Source organism: Seriola dumerili, unplaced genomic scaffold, assembly GCF_002260705.1.
Source record: "Seriola dumerili isolate Sdu_G_001 unplaced genomic scaffold, Sdu_1.0 BDQW01000017.1, whole genome shotgun sequence".
In the NCBI taxonomy this organism is placed as follows: Eukaryota; Metazoa; Chordata; class Actinopteri; order Carangiformes; family Carangidae; genus Seriola; species Seriola dumerili.
Genome location: NW_019174272.1, coordinates 9,178,204 through 9,198,850, shown reverse-complemented (window position 1 = coordinate 9,198,850; position 20,647 = coordinate 9,178,204). Strand labels below are relative to the sequence as shown.

The window sequence follows — 20,647 nt, the reverse complement described above, 5'->3', positions numbered from 1 at the left end:
TAAATAATTTGCTTAATAAAACCAATTACTGGTCTGTATTTTACTAGATGTGTGATTTTTTGATTTTCTTATGAACAAAAAATGAATTCTTTAAAATGTAAGATAGAGCTTTTTTCATTAGTATTATTATACTTATTAGCTCTATTTATTAATGTGACCTACATTTTCTCAAGACATTTCTATAAGGATATATTATAAACAACTCTGGAAATGCTAGCAAAAAATTGATTACCTTTTCAATCTATGTAATAACAAGTCCAAACATGGACTGTATGAAAAGGTAAAGTTACATTTTCTGTGTTATAATATATCAAGTTTTATAAATTAGGATTTTTATTAATTCAATTTTTAAAAAGAGTGTGAGTAAACATCTAAAGGGTGTAAAACAGTGCATTTTAAATACAGCCAGGAATGTTATAAACATTATGTGATTAAAATAAACGCTTCTGATTGGAGCTATAAATTATTCCAATAACAATAAAATCACATAATGTAATTTCAAACAATGAAAAAACACTTCTTTATGCAAAAAGAAAAGCTTATCACTGTGTCAGAAATGAATGGATTCCTTTGGTAAATTTTGTTCCTTCGTCAGTACAATAGATGAGGGAACTTTTTCATTATACAAGGGCCATGTAATCTCTGGACTCTTTGTTTTCCTTTGGCTCTCAAATGTTCCTCGCCACCTCCAGAGCTGGCTAATGGATGCAGATGGAGGAAGTGTTTGACATTATGGACACAGCAGTGCTTGTTTTAGAGGAGCTGGTCATGTGGTTTGCCCTAGCAGGCCACACAGTACCCCCTTAATGTGACCCAGACCCCCCAGCCAACTCCAGCAGGTTTCAAGAACTGTCCGCTCCAGGGGGAACTGAGTGTCAGTTTAGCCCCCCGGTGAACACAAGTCAACATGCCTTAATCCCCCCATCACCTAAAGTTACACTTTTGGGTCTGCAATTAGCCAGCAGGCCAAATCTCCTCCACGCCCTACTGAGCTCACTCTTTCTGAGGCCTGAGACCGGTGCCGCCGGTTTCCATGGCGCAGTGCCGGCTCGGGCCACATGGTCCCTCATCTTTCACTGTCACCGTGCTGGAGAGGAAGCGATCAAAACAAACATGTGGTGGCAGGGAGTGCCTGACATGATGAATCGCTGTAATCAGCATCAGACAGCCCAGCGCTCGCTCTGATTGGTGGAGACTTGCTTTTGACAGATTCTGCGAGTGACTGAGCGACAAGATGCACAAAGCGAGATTTGTGACCTGAAGCGGGGCCTAAGACCTGAGATGGTCCAAGCAAAACCACTGTCAAGAGAAGTCTGCAGGGGCTACGCTGAATTTCACATTTTCTGAGGCGGGGAAATATTTCCAACATGGAAGCCGGGTGTTTGGTGGGCGCCGTGTCCATTATGAACTGGCCCACAGCCATGCCAACAGGGATGATGGGGGTGTAAATTCCAGGCCATGGTATCAGCTCCATTCTGCACATTGTTTACCTCCTGTGTGACTTCCTGCTTCTTCATCTTGGAAGAGGAGCACAGGAAGGCCCGATATTCCCCCCTCAACCCAAATCTCCTGTTCACCCAAACAAAAAGCCACATTGTAGCTCATTTTCCTGTCTCCTCCGCTGCGCATTTCCAACCGGGGGTGTGGTATTGGCATTCCTCAAGGTCAAATCTCCGCATGCCTCTGATCCCCTAATTTCACTGTCTGGGGTTGGTGTGGGGGCCTCTCTAATGGACATGTTATCCACTTCCTGCTACTGGTTAAGAGGCAATCTTGATCCTGCTGTCACAGAAGGAATTGCCGCGTTAAAACCCCACTAAACACCTTCAGCATTTCAAATTGGAGACCTACTCGATGCCTCGTCATCTGAGGTTGGAGCCTTCCTTCAGATGGGCCAAAGAAACGACGAATGCGGGTGAGCGAAAACGCGGAGGAGGAAGGGAGAGAGAAACAGGATCAGCCCATGAAAGGTGCATTTACTGACTGGAGTGACTTTAAAGGAAACGTTCACTCAGCTGAGCTTTTGGAGGGAAAAGAACAGAGTCTGACCACCCCACTGGCTTACACATTAACTCTGCTAACACAGTTATTAATTTCAGCTAGAGAGGGAAAGTAGTTAAAGGGATATGCACACATGCACTCTCACACACACACGCACACACACACACACTCACACACATGCACAGTGGATCTGTTTGTAATGGCCTTTGACTGGAGGTCTGTGGTTCAAGTTCACAAAAAGCAGAAGAAGCCAGGGAAGAGTGAACGAGCCAGTCTGGCTGAGGAAGGGCAGACGGAGAGAGTGATCCGGGGATGAAGGGATGGAAGAAGCTGGGGTGGGGTGGGGGGGGGCATGATGTGGTGGTGGCAGTGGGAAGGGGGTCTCAGTCTTGAGCCCCCTCTGCCAGAAACAACAAGCAGGCCTTCTCATATTCAAATAAATACCAAGCCAGTGGGGAGTAAGGAGGGGCGGCAGATAAGGAGGAGGCAAGGCGCGAGAGCCAGACTGGAGGATGCCTTCTCTGCTACACTGAGGCCTATTTAGGATCACGGGCCAGGCCGAGAGGAGCAAAGCAGGCAGTGACAGATTTATAATGAGCGTATACTCTGCCCTTGCATTTAATACCGGGCTTAAGACGTATTAGAGAGACAAAGGCCGCGGATCCTGCTCGGGCAGAAGAAAGGCCTTAATTAATTTGGGGAGATCACGGAGGCCCCGGGCCCACATCATCGGTTCTTTGTGGCAGGAATGCCAGCTATTTACCGGTGCTCCAATGGGGCTGCGGGAAGAGGCGAGGTGATGACGACTGGGGCGGCCGTGCAACAGATAGGAAAAGGATACTTTTCAAAAGCTAAAAGCTTCTCAGTTTTAAAACAAAGACGGGAGGGAAAGAGAAGAAGTGATTTTGAAAAGGGATCTGACTCCATGCAGCCCCCCCACCCCCCAACCGTCCTATGTCCTACACAGACATTCCACACTGTTTTTGCTCTCTCTCTCTCTCTCTCTCCCTCTCTCTCTCAGCCTCTCCATGAGAAATTCAACTGATAAAAACTGAGGAATATTCAGAGCATAACAGCACCACACACTCTGTAAAACACACGTATACTTTGTGATTTTTCTGTCCTGATGACCTTCAGGCCTTTTCCTATGCTACCACGTGTTAGACTGTATCTTACAGTGATCTCCTGGTAGTCTGATGATAACTGACTGTTCAGTCCTTTCTTCTTTACAGTGTTGCTTCAGGTGTGGTGGGGCTGCAGAGAGCAGAGAGTGGAGGCCGGCCTGCATCGACCAGGCCGCTCAGAGCCTGCTGAAGGGCACAGTTGGCAGCTGTCAGGCCCATTCGTTAACTCCGAGAAGACATGTGGAGAGAGGACCTTCCTTCCCAAAATAAACAGACAGTGGTGGCACACATCTTCCCAGGCAACTGCAAAGGGGGAGGGAGAAAGTGAAAATTGTGCTTTTGTCTGTTTGTCTCGTTTTATTTCTGCGTGGCTGCCTGGACAAACTGTCTTCAAACGTCAGAATCCATAAAGATTAGGAAGCAAAAAACATATTTTACTTACTGTATAAACCGACTGAGAGAAATAAACAAAGACATTTTACGGAAAGAAACCTTTTCAAAATTTGATGTGACATTGCATTATGGGACACAGTGGACACAGTTAACCTGCAGCCTCTGAGGTTTTTCTATAAATAATATAAAAAGCTAAAGTCTACACCCTGTTTTTTTCCGTGTTTTATGAAAGTGTGTGGGAATATATGTCGGAATCTGCCGAAGGCAGACACCAGGGAATCATGATTTTCACCTTTGGTCAACCATTGTGTTCATGTCCATTGTTTTTATGCACGTCCTTTTATGATGACCCCCAAAATACAAAGAGAACAGGGCTGAACAGGAAAACCACATTTATATGCCAACAAGGAAATGTGTTTTGACTCATTTTTCCCCTTTTTTTGAAAAAAGGAGGAATGCCCTGTAACATCGAGAAGAAGGTAATATGTCCTTACAGGCTATAGACTAACACAGGAGTCAGATAAATCTCCCAGTTATAAAATAAAATTAAGACCAAAGTTCCACTAAAAATCTGACCCCCCTATTTGTTAAATCACACACAGGTTGTTTGCAGTGATGTTTGTATTATTACTGCGCTGTAGTCGCCTTTACGCATGACCGGAGGCCTACTGAAGGACGATAGATCTGCAGACACCTGTAACACTATGTGAACACAAGCCACCGTCGGTATTTACAGTCTACCATGCTGCAAACACGCGCACAAATACACTGAAATAATGTCTTTGCATATATTTGCACATAATAACAAGTTTAGAAACCATCAAACCGACTATTTTTGATTTTATTCATCAGAGCAACCAAACAACGCCACGGGGGGAAAAAAAATCATCCAAATACCAAGCTAACCACTCAGTGACAGATGATGGAGATGAAATTACAAATAAGGAAAAATAAATAATGACAAACATCGGACAAATATCCATCACATCCATCACAGGGTAAAATGTTTGGACGTTTTTAATGAAAAACACCACTAAGTATTTGCGCCGATGTGGACATCTCATTCCGGGAAAAGGAGGTGGACATTTTTAACCGGCGCAGTGAATGAAGGCATACACAGATTTAGCCAAGCGACAAAATGAGAGCCACTACTGGTGCTGTAAGACACGAGACAGCTTGCACCTGCAGACTGCAGACTTCTTTTCAGGGCTTTTAGCAGTCAAAAGATCCACTCTCCAGTTTACTGCGTCCTCGATAAAAAATAATTAAATTATTATGAATTGGAAAGTCGGAGACTGTAGTGATACAGCAGCAAAACTGCAAGAGCCATTAGGTCTATTAACTAAACCTTCTTGGTCATCAAAATGAAGGCCTGTTCAGTTCACAACTGAGCACCGGAATTAGTTTAGGCATTTTCATTGATTACGTCCAAAAAAACAAAATGTAAAAATAAATAAATTCTAAATAAACTACAAAAACATCATTTAAAAAAATTCCCCACTTCCGTTTATACATTAAAGTTTATTCATGAGGTATAAATTCAAAGCAAATAGCTGACTTATTTAAGGGACAGTGTTTTTTTTAAGGCACCTATCTTCAATTTTCCTCAGATTATAGATTATTATTTACATGTTTTTGTCCTCATAATGATCACCGGAGGTCCTGCAGATAGCTGAGGCACCTTTTCAATATTTCCTCCTGCATACCTGCCCTCTCTCCGTGCGTTTCCTCCGGCCGCGCGGAGAGAGGGGACACCCCGGGCCCTCTGCTGTCAGCGGTCAACTGCTCACTTCCTCTCCTTCATATTCAGGGATTTAGACCAATATTTAGACAGGATAGGATTTTATACTTGGAGTGCGCCGCGTCGGTCCCCACAGCCTCGGTCACGCAACATGAACGTGAAAATCATTGCTTTTAAAGATCAGCGTAATAACTTGTGATTTATTATCTGTAAAATGATGTGAGCGTGTCATTAATAATTGTGGCTCATTAAATGAAAGACTGGAGAAATAAATATCTCCGCAAAACAAGCGTAAAAACATCAAAGGATGTTTTATGTTGTTTTATTGTGAGTCCGGGAGAAGGAGAGAAGAAGAAGAGAGCGCACACACACAACAGGTCCTTCCACATATACCGATGACCTAATCACATCTCTGTTTAATAATAACACCAAACAGCAGCCGCCGGGCCCTGACGTTTACGAGATCTGTGCTATTTAACGAGGCCATGGGCGGGAGTTTTTTTTTTTTTTTTTGGTTTGGTAAGATGTCGTGTTACCACAACAGGTCACACAGGCCGCTCCTACAGCACGAGAGTCTCCTGGAAAAGACAACAGGAAGACAACCAGCAACATGTGGATCTCAGCTGTGTGACTGAGTGATTGTCAGAAATGTGTCAAACCACTGACACAGAATCACAATCAGCTCGATATGTTTGCAATGTCCTTATGGAAAAGCATTTGTGCACTTTATTATTATTATTATTTTAGGCTATTCCAGTGCGTAAAAGCGCATGCCAAATGACACGGGGGTCTCCTGGTTTGCCTTCTGTTGGCCTCTGTCACCTCTGTGCAGTTGCCTGTCAGTGAACGTCACACTGAGTCTCACTGTGCAGGAACAGCAGCACTGCCTCAGGGATAAACGGCAATTCATTCAAAAACAGAAAATCAGAATGGGCACTATTTCCCTCTGTGAAAAAGCCGATCTTAGAAATTAGAAAGTTGCAAAAAAAAAAAAAAACATTTTTAATAATTTCTAAAAAAACAAAACAAACAACAACTAAATAATCATTTAAATCTGTAAAACAGAGTGTATCCTATTTTCAGCTCCATCGTGTCAGATGTAATAGTATATATATTAAAGGTTAAGTGAAACTTGAAGCAAGTCCAAAAATTATTTTGCGGACGCATCAATTAATTTCATTAAACAACGAAATAAAATGTCGCAATTAATATTCCTACACGTCAGCAGAGCCACGAGACCCAGGTCCCACACAGACTGCAAGGACTTCAAGTGTTATATATATATATTTTTTTTTTATCAAGGATGTTCGCCTGGAAATTTCCTATTTAAAAAAATCCTGAGTTTAATCCCATTTAGAAAGACTTGGGTTCAGTAACCACTGAGTGCTGTGCTCTTTCCCTGTGTATGGACAAGATGACGGCCCGGAATTTTCAAATGATTTCAGTACTTTCCTACAGTCATTAAGAGTCTCAAATGTCCGCACTGGCCTCAGAGTAAATAATTATTTTAATTATTCAATAAAATAAACAAACATTTATACACTGACAGAGGAGCAGCAGCAACTACAGAAGGATGTGACTGTGTATCCATCAGTCAGAGAACAGAGAAACGGTGTTCAGAGCGCAGGGTTGCTCACACACTCTGCTCACTTTGTCTGGTTGTTGTCAGGTTTGAATCTTATGTGTTAAAATCTTCGGGAGACAGTCCACAGCGCGTGGACCTCTACAGAGCAAAGCTATTTCAAATAAAGCCAAAGATATGAGTTGCAACTCATAATTAAACTCTATTTCATCAGATTAAAATGGTTCTGCTGTTAAAACTGCTTAAATATAACGACAAGTCACAAATGTACAAATATGTGCTTATCTTCTACACTTTCATGTAAATGTTAACCTCCCGTTGTTTCACTGGAGCTGCAGAGATCTTGTTTCTTTGCGTAATTCATGGCTTACTCACTTCTATGTACTGAAAAATATGGCATTCTTATTCCTGAGGAGCTTCACACTGTGCATTTTTACATCGTGTGTATTTTACACAGGCCATTACCTTTAGCCTAAGCTTTCGATTTATATTCTGGCACTTCCCGCACATGATATTTTTCGTGACAAAAATTAAATGTATCCTTATGTTAAACATTTTTTTCCCGCTAAAACTTTCACCTCTAAGTCAGATCACTGCAGTGGAGGACGCTTTGGCCGCTGCGAGCGAATTCCAACACAGTCTCTTCCCATTTTGATCTACTCCTGTATTTTGTCTGTTATCACCTGAGTATTTACAAAGGAGGCTTCCGACTTGGCAATGATGAAGTGAGTCGGTGTGGATGGCATCATATCTGATAAAAAAAGGCCGGCATGCACTGGGAGGAACACATCATCCAGGCGATGGTTTACACTGGTTTTGACTTCTCCATGCCTGATTTCTTTTATAGAGTAATCTATCTATCTATCTATCTATCTATCTATCGATCTATCTATCTATCTATCTATCTATCTATCTATCTATCTATCTAAATGTTTACCCTAAACAACATATTGCAGTGCTTTATTTATGCTCCCTCCCTCCCGTGGAGAAACATCCAAAACAAACAGGACTAATCCTCTAACTGCTTTATCTCATTAGAACCCCGCTGCTGCTTTCACACTTAATTCACTGACTCCAGTGTAAATGAGACTCTATCCGGTCGCTATCGCAGCAGCTACAACAAAACACATCTTTGGTCGCTGCACATTAAAGCTGAACCTCGATAAGCTGAGAGCCAACGGGGCGACACTGGAGGCGCAAGGCGGAGAGGTCAAGTCCAGCTCCGGCCTCAAAATGCCACGTGTGTTTACTCTGTTTACTGGCTGTTTACTGGCTGCAGTGATGGGGTTATGCTCTGTAAAATTTCTGTGTTTGTCTGCGTGTAACAAGCTCGGCTGTGTAAGAGGTGAGGGGCTGTGCGTAAAATGTGCGTGAAATTCAGCAATTTGTATTATACTGCTTTTGGCACGGTGGACTCAGAAGGCAAGAATAATAAATGGAGTTGGTGTGTGATGCGTAAAAGAACTCTTCATCCAAAGAGTGCCACATGTGAGTGACATCTCCTAGATAGAGTGACATATCTGCCACCTCTCAATCATTTCCATGTCCGTATTTTTCTATCTCCTGGAAATAAAATCAGTTTCCGTACATGTACTTGAAAACCTGTTGCAACCCTGTTTAAGAAAAACTGCAGTTGGGCACGTTTGCACTGCAGCCCCTGATGTTCCAGGGCAGCTCTATGTGGGCTTGCACAGATAAAATATACACACGTATATATAGTGCGGTAATTTACTGGAAAAGAGGCGCACTCTGAAGCCGGACATTGCAATGACGTTTGAGTTGAATTCAAATGACTGACAAGGTCTTATTGAAATAAAACATCCAGTGCAGAGCGCAGACACTTTTTTTCCTGGTGGTGCAGGGGAGGCGTGGATCTTGCTCACTTTTGACATTCTCGTAGCAGTAGTAGCTTCTCCTCAAGGCAGGACTCAGATGACACCACCCCGCCACAGACCGGAGGAGAAACAAGGGAAGCTCTCTCTCTCTCTCTCTCTCTCTCTCTCTTCACTGCGGATGAACTATGTTTTGACACCAGGACGTGTTCAGAGGTTCATCAAATGAATCAGAACGCCGGGAAGCTTTTCGCGTCTTCACAGTAGCCGTGGGAATACTTGAAAGAACAGCCTGCCCCAGACTCTCGCGCACACCGAGCGCCGGTGGCGGAATGTGAAAACCCCATTTTGGCGCATGTTCCTCTCCATTGTGCGCAGCCTTCTCCTGCTTTCTGTGCGGTTGGAAAGCGGAGGGGGAGGAGGAGGAGGAGAGACGGCTTTTCCCGATTCGATCCCTTGCCTATGGACGACGGCGGTCCCCTCTCTCCAAAGGCTAATGCTTTCAGTATTGCCTCTCTGATTTCGGCTGCAGAGCAAGCAGGAAACGCAGCGTTTGACAAACAGAGCACCGGCCTAGACAAGCCAGACCTGCACAACCACAGTTTCTTTAAAATGCACTACAGCACTGTGACCCGGGAAATGGAAGGTAAATCTGTTTGTTGATGCCCATAGAGCTGCTGTAGCATGTACACATCTCACCCGAAATTACATAACACCCTTGCAACTGCTCGTTTAATCGACATTTTCCAAAAAAAAAAAAAAATCTAAAAGTACAGTCAATGAGCAAAGCCACACATGCGTGCGTTGTTTTGAATGCATGAATGAAATTAGTGTAAAAAATAAATTCTGGCACGGTTGCCTACTGTCAAAAAATAATGCAGATTCAGTCCTAGAAATCACTATCAGGGAGGAGAAGTCTGCACACAAAGCAGCCTGAGTGGAGAAAAAAAAAGTTTCCTATTCCAAAACCCCAAAGCGTTGCACAAAGAGTCAACTTTAATTCGTGCACAGGAACACATACATTGACAATGAAGCCGGGAGGAGTAGAGTTTACACAGGCCCCCTGTGTGTAATGGTAAAAGCAGACCGTAATAAGCATATCCAGCCCGGAGAGGGAAGCATGTCCATTCCTACATCTATTAGTCCAATAACCAGAAAGCAACAGTCACCTGCTGCCCGTTTGTTTGTTCATGCAAATCAGTGTGTGTTTACCTTGTAAACTGTTTACACTCCTCTCTGTCGGTCAGATCCTCTATTCTTTGTTAACGGGGGTGATGTGGGCGATACCCTTATCCAAAAGTTAAATGGGTGCCGGAAAGCCCATTAAAAAGGGGCGCACTTCTCTGTCAATCAGTCTCGTCCCAAGGCGAGGAAAAGGCACATTACCTGCAGTTCCTTATCTAAATAGAAATAAGAACCGGTTTTATCGCAAAGGGGAGGCCCTCTGCGTCAGATAAGAGAGGAGACGGGGTTGCGGTATTACACACAGCAGCAGCGCACAACAGAGGCCGCTCAGAGCGCAATCGATCCAAAGCAAAAACTCATTCACACGCACTCGGCGCTCGTTTGTGTCAGTAGCTGAGAGATTCAACGCGAGCGCCGCAGTTTTTTTTTTTTCGGAAACATTTCGGCACTATTCGGAAGTTTGCAACTTTAGATCAGGCAGACTGTAGTATGCTGGCAGTGGATGCAACCTCAGGGATTAACGAACAGCCGAGACGGAAACTTTTAAACCGAAAAGGGTGCATTTGTTGCCTGACATCTTCATTTGGAGCTCACTGAATCCTGCTTCTGTTTTCACTACCGTTCTCATAACCGACTAACAGTACAAGGCATATTTAGTAAATCCAGTTTTTTGGGATGATTTCAGCCATATCCAGTCCGTGGCTGACGCAGCTGTCCCATTTTTGCGATGTTGCAGCCTTCACGACGAGCAGCCTGAGCAGCCTCAACACGCCGGGGGGCTACCACCTCTCTCCGTCCCCCGGGGACCCGTACAGCCAACATGAGTCCCACTTCGAACCGTGCCCGGCCGCCCAGCACAACTACAACTACCCGGGGTCTAACCCGGGCCAGGCCCCGCCGAGCGACAACGGGACTCCCAACTGCTCCTCGTCGTCCTCCAGCTCCACGCCGAACAGTAAAACTATAGTGAAGAAGAACCCTAAAGTGGCCAACATTAACGTCCAGCTGGAGATGAAAGCTTTATGGGACGAGTTTAACCAGCTGGGCACGGAGATGATCGTGACCAAGGCTGGCAGGTGAGCTGGATAAATACACACACACCGCAGGCTTCTTTTACTCTGACATATCGGTTAATATGACTCCATGTCCTTTAGGAAGAATGACGGCATCGCTTGACTGTAGTTTTTATATCTAAAATTTTAGTCTTTATTTTTTCTTTTTTTTTTTTTAAGTGTTTATGATGATGCCGCAAATGACAGGCGGGATTTATGGGCCTATTTCGATTAAATTTAAGTGTCTTTTTATTCGAAAATATATAAACTATTATTGCAAATAGTATCAAACTAAATGATTCATTTTTTTAAAATATATTTTTTAATCCTTTTCTTCTGGTGTTTATAATGAACTAACTTTTTTCACTATTCAGCTGCATATTGTTTTCCTCTCTCTTCTTGTCTTGTATTTAAAGAAAACTTAACAGAAATCAAGCCGAGTGAATTAAATGAATTAACACTGACACAAGCTTTGTGTCGGTGCATCAGGTCGTTTGTCTATATGTGAAGCAGGTAAACAGTGGAGGCCTGCAGCACGGGGCTTTTAAGACTCGTTAATGAGTAGGTCAAGACGCGAGGAGGCAGTGTATTTGGAAGTGTGTGTGTCAGCTGTAAACACCATGTTGATGTGATCCTGCTGCGTAGAATAGATCCAATAAGGATAACTGTGACTCTCGGCTGATTTCCTCCAGTCTCACTTTTTTTTATACGCAGCGCTGTTATAGGGAACATTATGGCCTTTAATCTCTGAGTCTTTACACGTGTGAATGCAGATCAGATCGTGCACGAGCTGATTACAGTGTTGTTTTTACTCAGGACTCATCACAGGAGTCGGCCTGCTTCCCTCCCTTACTTCTTCACAAAAAAAAAAAAAAATCTATTTTGGTTACAATCAGCGTATATCAATACACCAATATCTGTTTTGATTTGGTTAATAACATTTTTAATAAACAGTAAACGGTCACGTAGAGAGAGCTGATTAATTTCAATTTTTTTAGATGAGTCAGGGGCCTTTTATTGCAGAATTTATAGGCTACTTTATCCTGCTTGTATCCTTACAGGCACAGCGTTGACCTCTGACCCTTGCGGAGAGCCCATAAAATGTTTCACTAATCCTCCGTATATATAGTATTTTCAACCAGTTATGCGTCTAGCAGTGTCTGGGCCGTTCTGCATTATATTAATATAAAGAGGCGTGAGGTAATTGATTTAATCCATAGAGCCAGGGTTGAGTTTCCCGCTGTGCGCTGTCTGACAGGGGAAAGGAGATCTGCAGCAGAGCACTTTAAAAGCTCCTTCAGCCTCACCTAGCCACAACACTGACGTTAATTGAGCGTTGATTTTAGGATCCCTTTCACTGACTCGGCAGATTACTCAACTTTCAGCTGATGTTGTTGGGGGGGGATATGGATCTGCCCTACACACGGTAACCTAACCTGGACGAGGTGGAGGAGGCCGAGCCGCTGCGTCTGTGAGATTTCAACTTAGAGCGAAACTTCCAGCAGCCACTGAATCCAAATCTCTGAGATAAAAGCAGAGACATTATTGTTAATAAATGAATAAAGGTCATGAGCAGTGTAGTATCAGCGTGCTGATAAGACTGTCTCTACATGTTCCCAGTTGTAGCCTTTTTTTTTTTTTTTTTTCACACAATTTTAATTTTGGACTATTTCCATTTTCCCCCTCTGGATCCTACGAGTTTATAGCACCACACCTCGCGGACCCAAATAACGTCAATGTGCGCGTGTGTGTTTCCACTACATGTGTGTAGGCCTTCATGTGTCTGGAATTCATCAAAGACGCAGAGGAGAAGTTAAAGCGTTTTGCCAGAAGTCACAAACGCAGAGTTAAAAGACAACAAACCGAAAGCTCCGTTCAGATCAGGGGGAGTTTTATCTGGTTACGCACGGACGGAATCACGTCATTTCCAATAGTTTGAAGCCTCCGTCTTCTCGTAGCCTCTAGCTCGGGCCAAATTAAGCTCTGAAGGCCTGGAGCTGCATGAATCTCTGCAAACATGTTGGCTTTTTTTTTTTTTTTCTTTTTCTTTTTTTTTTCTTAAAAAAACACTTTGGCAAAAATCATTTGTTGGCTTATCTGACAAATTCCAAATGGCCCAATTCAAACAGTTGAACACACAGATGATCCAGTTTTAAAAAAAGTAGGACATGAAAACAAAGCGTGCACCCTACAAGCAGCAGTAGCAGCCATTTAAAGTCTAGATTTAACAGTCGCCCCATGTTTTTTTTTTTCTCTTTGCCAGGAGAATGTTTCCAACTTTCCAAGTGAAAATATTTGGTATGGATCCCATGGCAGACTACATGCTCCTGATGGACTTCCTGCCTGTAGATGACAAACGTTACAGGTAACTTTGTGGACATCTTCAGACGAATGAAACGCACATCTGTCACTGTGGGGCCGTAAAATATTGTAGCCTGCGAGTTGGGAGGTTTTTACTGGTGCGCACAATCCATAACTTGCCCTGTTAAATTCAACAAGCGAAATAAAAAAACTCCTACATTTACAAATAGGCCTAATTGTATCAAATAAAATATGCATGGATTCATAAATACATAAATGTAAAAGTGTTATATATGCACATTACAACATTAGGAAATATTTCCACGATTAACCAGATATGTTGGTGACTATGTGCTGACATTAGAGAGACATTCAGTGTCATATTTTTCCCTCATCATGAAGCCTTGTATTTTTATAAAGGCTACCCTCGGTGTGCGTTTCCCTACACGTCATGGAGACATGTATTTTTGTGACTAACCGGAACCTCTTGTCTAATTCACTGTTTTCTTGCAGGTATGCTTTCCACAGCTCGTCGTGGCTGGTGGCGGGTAAAGCTGACCCCGCCACACCGGGCAGGGTCCACTACCACCCGGACTCTCCGGCTAAAGGCGCGCAGTGGATGAAGCAGATCGTCTCTTTTGATAAACTCAAACTCACCAACAACCTGCTGGACGACAACGGACATGTGAGTCTACACCGCGGGAAAGAAAGCGCACGTAAAAAGGACTTTAATTTGACCACAACAACATGCAGCGCAGCGTGTGGGCACGAAGTTTCTTTATCCAGTGTAACAGCCGTCACACCGCCGGCCTCACACATCACTATGCAAATAATTTAGCAAAAATAGACAGCAGTTAAACTGACTGGGGAGATAAGAGCTGCTCTATCCACAGTGGAGGATTTCACCAACACATCCAGGGGGCTCTTATTGTGAAGATTATTATAAGCAGAAGTTGAGCAGTTTTATTCGCCCTCAGACTGATTGATAGAAAGTATTAAACTTTGATATTTTGACTAATAGTCAGATGTGGCCAAAAGCCTATTTGCAATCCACAGAAATGGCGACGCACATCAGGCTCTGCTCCAAAAGTGACGGCGAGGAAGTGGAATATTTCACCACTGGAAATTATTTCAGCCCTTCCCGCTTCATCTTCCACCGTCTGAGTAGTTTCATTAGTTGCGAAATCAGACAAGATGATGTTGGGGAATATTTTAGCAAATATAGAAAAGAGCTTTGCAGGATGGAAATGAGGGTATAAACAGTTACTTCATGATCATCATTATTGCTACATGATTATGATTTTTAAATAAGAATGATGATAAATATTCTCAGGCAGATTTCATACGTTCAGATGAGTGTAATAGATTTAAATGGCTCTGCACATTTAACAGGTTATTTCTGCCATTAATGGCGTTAACAAACTTGCTTCTGTCCGCAAATAGCCTGCATATCTTGGAGATGCTTGACAGAGGTTTAATATAAGAAGGTTAAATAAGATCTTTGTTCATATGTAGAAGGCACCAAACTACCTCGGTTAAGCTGCACGATATTTTGGTGTAAATTATCCTGTTCAATTTCATTTCATGTAATCTTAATATAACCATCATTAATTTGCCAGATTTGAATTCGGCAACAATAAAAGTAAAACATCGAAAATAGTCTGACTTGCGGAAGTTCAGCCTCTAAATCTTTAGTTCAGTGTTGAATTCATTGTGAATGAGAGCTGATCCATCCTTTATCTCTTTTTCTCAGATCATTCTGAACTCCATGCACCGCTACCAGCCCAGGTTTCATGTGGTCTATGTGGACCCCCGCAAGGACAGCGAGAAATACGCAGAGGAGAATTACAAGACCTTTGTTTTTGAAGAAACCCGCTTCACAGCGGTCACAGCCTACCAGAACCACCGGGTGAGCCGCTGTTTTCTAAACCTGTGCGACACTCACACGGTGAAATGTGCAGAAATTTACGTTCTTGCATCTATGGAATGTGATCAGATTTCCCATATGTTATAAATATGTCATAAAGTAAAAATAACGTAGATGTTTAGGGTATTTGAATATTATCGCAAAAATCAACGGATACCATAAAAAATCGGTTTAAGTCACTATTGATTGTGAGGCAGATCATAAAAAACCGTCTTTTTGTTATTTCTGCGCCACATTTTGCGCACACAGTCAGAAATAACCAGTTTTTGGTGCAGCTCCATGGCAGCTCCATGGCGCGCTCTCTGCGCGTAAATGTTGCCTCTGCTCTGTGGCTCTTTTCACTGCGTCCTCGCTGCTCTGCTTTCCGTCAGCCTCTGTCTCTGATCTGATTCAGTGTGAGAGTCGCTGCAGTTTGGCGATTGAAGCTTAATATTTGCGACCAGGCTGTAGCGTGTGAATGACTGATCTATCTGATATTGATCGTCACAGTTCATTATTTTTACACTTGAAGCGCATATGGCAACAATTACAGTAACATTATCGCCTTTAATGGGACTCATGAAATAAAGACAAATTATATAAATTGACAGGAACATGATAAAATGATGATGATGAGGAGGAGGATGATGATGATGACGATGATGATGATAAACGTAGGTTATTCACGTTATGATTATGAATAATTTATGATGGGGACTGTGCCGTGTCTGTATGATATACATGAGACGCTATGCAGCTGTCAGTGCAAAGAGCGTTCATAAATGAACAGTCTATAACAATATAAGCTCTGTATTAAGTGGCAGTTTTGTTTTAAATAACACTGAATGGGCCTAATGCTGCAGCCCTGAACAACAGACCTGCAACTGTTTACTGACATATTTTATTAAAGACAGCAGTGAGTTCAAATATGACACCTAAAATGTTCAGTCCATAATGCTACCTCTACCTCTGCTGTCATTTCTAATAGAAGTTAAAAGTAATAACAGAAAAGGAGCTGACATTGTGTATCACATCAGTTTGCAGCACTGAGGTTTATTTTCTGTTTTTCTGGATTTCAGATCACACAGCTGAAGATAGCCAGCAATCCCTTTGCAAAGGGCTTCAGGGACTGTGACCCAGAGGACTGGTGAGTGTTTACACTCAGCAAAAATATTGTCTTATTGGCATGTTTCCACATGATGTAAAAATGTACAACAGAGCTGGCTGGGCCGGAGAGCATTTGCAAAATGGTTTTGCTGTTTGTTTTACTCTACACAGGTGCCAGATGGGTGGAGTTTGAAAGAACACAATGAGTGCCGCAATGGTTCAAAATAGCTAGATATTGTTTGATAGTCAATCAACTGAGCTTTTCTGTCATTGACAAATTACTAGACTCTCTCTAATTGTCAGAGTGCAGTAAACCACAACCATCTCGGATAATCAGGAAGCTGGAACAAACACAGTGGCTTTTTCCAAATGCTGTTCAACCAGTTCTGCAGTTTTTTCTTTACAGCATTTACTGATGTTTATGGGGATTTGTGATTATTTTATAGAACAGGCCGATCTGAGTCATGTAGGTCGCTTCACATTTCACCCATTGTGAACTAGGGGCCCGTTGACGTGTTAATGCTCATTACATGCATCAGTGTAAACTCTTAAAATATGCATTCATCATTTTAGTATATAATAAAGAAAATGTGCCCTTGACATTCATTAAATGAGTGTGTAACTGAATCCATTCTCCCTGTTCCAGGCCCAGGAATCACAGGCCAGGCTCTCTGCCAATAATGAGTGCCTTTGCCAGAACAAGAAACCCAATGTCATCTCCCCCGCAGCAGAACGGCACAGAGAAAGGTCTGCACCACGCTCTTTGTTTCATTTCAAAACTCCTGCCTGCCATCACACATGAAACACAGTCATGTTCTGTTGTTAAGCATTCAGGAGAAATGCTTTTCTTTCAGTTGTTGGCATATTTCACTCTTTTTCTTCTACTTTTTTTTTTTAATCTTAAACACAGTGGTGCATTTACAGCATCAGGCCAATACTGGCTTTTAATTAAACATCAAATATCAGCCAGTCAGTGTCATCCACTACAAGGCTCTTATGCTACTATGTAACTGACCACAGCTTTACACAGTAAAACCTGCAATGAAATTTTTTTTTTCTCTCTTTCTACACAGGACGATTTTATTTATAATAATTTGATCAATTGAATACTTGCTGAATTGAATATACCAAAGCTTCTAATCCACCTGAAAGAATTTTATAATATTGGTTTCGATTACAATATTTGTCAGATTTTAACAGTTTTTTTCTGGGTATGAGTGCATGAGTATCTTTATAGTGATCTAAACACTGCATTCACCTTGTGAATATTAATAATAAGTGAAATGAGATTTTATTATATATCAGGCCAGGGTGCAAATTTTTCCTGGCTTCCACCCAAAAACACTGGTATAAGGACATGTATTCAAAACCTACATGTCATAACAGACTGCAGAGAACACACTCACTGTTCAGGACAACATACACAACCTGCTGGTACAAAGTATTCACACGTTGTCTGTCTCTGCCTGTCCTCATGTCTCTTTCTCCACAGAAGACAGTAGGCGGGAATATGAGCGAGACCCCAGCGGCACGCCCATACACGCTGACCCAGCTCACCAGCTGATGTCCCGGGTCCTCAGCCCCGCCCTGCCCGTCCCGGGAGGCCTGCATGCCGTCCCACTCACCAGTGGTCGCCCCAGCCCTCCTCATGACCTTCGGCCAGACCCCCACACTATACCGCCGGACACCCTGCACCACCACCCTTACAAGTACCCCACCACCTATGAACATTATCTGGGGGCTAAGACCAGGCCGTCGCCCTACCCTTTACCCAGTATCAGAGGACACACGTACCATCACCACATGAACCCGGCTACAGCTAACATGTACTCAGCCACCAGTGGCCCCTCTAACTATGACTACGGGCCCAGATAATGACTGCTGTCCACCAGGGCTAACAGCACACAGCACTGTGGGAATAGAAAAAAAGGCAGGAAAGGCAACGCAGCCCTGTCTATTGATGGCTCACACAGCCTGCGTAACCTGTGTGCGTTTACAGGCTGAAACTCCTCCCTGCTGGATAAATCCTGCCATATTTATTTAAAGGAAATGCATCTTTGGGGGAAGAATAGGCACCTGCTCCGAGCCCTTAAAAAGGTCTGATTTGACCTTTGAACCCCAATGGCAAAAGCTCTACATCAGGGCACCCTCTTACCTGAGTGGTGCAGACATTGAGCCAGCAAACACAGGAGGACAGGAGGGACCTCTCCTAAACACAGACAATACCTTTGATTCACAGACTGGAACAGATTTTTTTTGTGTTGGATGCACTTTTTGATTTGCCTTGTTTTTAATGCTTTCAAAAAAGCCATATGTTATATAGTCCATCAACCTTCTAGGTAGACGAGATGTTTGCATGTTGAGCTCATCAGAGAGGGTGTCGAAACACATCAAATGTTTTTGTTTGAGGAAAAAAAAAAAAAGAGATTTGATTTTGAAACATTCTGGACATTTTGAGCCGCTCTGAGAAGCTTGTACCATGGCACTGACTTGCAGCAATACAAAGTAAATAAATGAAGCAGAATGACTGTTCTGTATCTGTAAAATAAACATTAAATTCTTGTAATTCATAAAAAAAAAAGAACGTTCTTTGTGCCAATCTTCTATTCAAAGTCCCATCTGCTGTTGTACAGCTGAAGGGGGAGGGTTAAAAAAAAAAAAAAAAAAGCTTACCTCACTGATAGCATTGTTCAGGTTTCTCCGTGCGGATTTGCCTGTTGAAATAGGTTGAGGTGTCTGCTGCTCCTGCAATCATTTGGAGTCAGAAATTGGAAGCTATCTAAACATTAGACTGCACTGCAGTTTAAATGTTCTAATCTGCATCTGGTTTTATGAAGAAAAAAAAACATAAACACATAAATGAGTCACTGACCATGCTTCGTATCTCTACACTACACTAGAACCTTACCGCTTGATAATCCATGTGTGTAACAACACTATAAGGCTGTGGTTACAGATTGTAGTTTATTGTTAAAGTTTCCTACTGATTAATGGATATAATTTGCTATAAGAGGTCATTTAAAAAATTAATTATTGCAGTGACAGACTTTTTCAAATTAAATAAAAGTTTTGAATAAATTAAATATTGATGATTTATTGGACATTTAAATATTCATTCAATCATACATTTGTGCAAATCATTTGGTAAAACAATGATTTAATTAATGTAAATTCAGAATTTTGTGTTTTCAAGCTTTAAAATAAGAATGCCATCTCATGTCACACAAACTGGAAAAAAGTCAGCACTTACATTTCCCCTCTCTCCAGAAGGATATCATTGCTCATATTTAATGGGACAGTTGGGTGATATTTTAAGAATGTCACCCCCGTCCTATCTGTGCAGCCATTTCCATCTCCTATTTGAAGTCCTATGAGGAATGCTTTGTTGTCAAGGTTAATCTCGATGGGGGAAAAAAAAGTCTACTTTGGGATTTGTGCCTGTCACGATACAAAAGGAAACGTAACCTAATGATTCATTTCAATAATGTATTTTTTCTCCTTGAACCCAGCTGCCATTGGGGGGGGGGGGGGGGGGGGGGGGTGCTGAAGGGCGCCCTGACCTCTGACTGTTTAATGGCTTGTAAAGGTGTCAAAGGTTTAATAATGTTTCCACGCATTTAAACGCCGACTAATTGGTTGTATACTTTTTTTGTTTGTTTGGGCCTTGAATTAAGCTTTGGCACTACTTAGATTACTTAACAATTAAACTGTATTAAGAAGCCAATATGGACAATTAATTTGTAGCTAGATTGAAAGGTCAATGTTAGCTATTTACTTTATGAAAAAAGTTAGCTGATAGTTTGACAAGAAAGTGTCAAATTCATTCAGTATAAATAATAACCTTAAATTTTGCGTGATAAAATAATTTATATGAAATTCAGAGGGAGGCCGGTTTGCTATTTCAGATGATAGCATTATGTCCATTAGCCTATCTTTATCTTTATTAAAATACCTTTTAACGTGAAGTCATAAAACCGTGCTGCTGTGTAAAGTCCGGTCAGGAAGCGGAGGTCTGGAGCCTTTAAGCCGCCTGGTGTGAACCGTCGCCGGCCTGCAGGTGCTGAGAATCAGCCAGTCGGAAGCCGAGAGACACCGCGAGACGAAACTGGGCTCGCCCCCGCTCTGCAGGGGCTCGTGGGGGGCTGGGCGCGGGTAACAAGTGGCAAGAAGGATCAAAAGGTGATACTCGGACTAATTATAGGTTTCAAAACACACACACGTAGTAGGCTATTGAGTGGAACCAGGCTAAATAAGGATAACCTAATATCTGTGACCACAAGCAAACTTCCAGCTGTTGTGTCTTAGTTATGTATAGCCTATTTCACGGCGAACTGGGAAATTTAATACATTTCTCCACAGTAATAGTACAAATTATCATTATTTCAACAAAGATACCCACTGTCTGCTTTTACTTAGGTCAAGG

The 20,647-nt window shown here is 42.4% G+C and overlaps 1 protein-coding gene across 1 annotated transcript; it reads left to right on the top strand.

Annotated features, from left to right (window-relative positions):
- The first annotated feature begins 8,783 nt into the window (after window positions 1–8,783).
- tbx1 (T-box 1) lies at window positions 8,784–18,786 on the top strand. The gene is made up of 8 exons (XM_022755275.1): window positions 8,784–9,319; window positions 10,595–10,934; window positions 13,174–13,275; window positions 13,725–13,896; window positions 14,965–15,120; window positions 16,197–16,264; window positions 16,871–16,971; window positions 17,717–18,786. Exons 1-8 carry the CDS (start codon window positions 9,136–9,138, stop codon window positions 18,097–18,099), a joined length of 1,506 nt encoding a protein of 501 aa, XP_022610996.1. The 5' UTR covers window positions 8,784–9,135; the 3' UTR covers window positions 18,100–18,786.
- The last annotated feature ends 1,861 nt before the right edge of the window (window positions 18,787–20,647 follow it).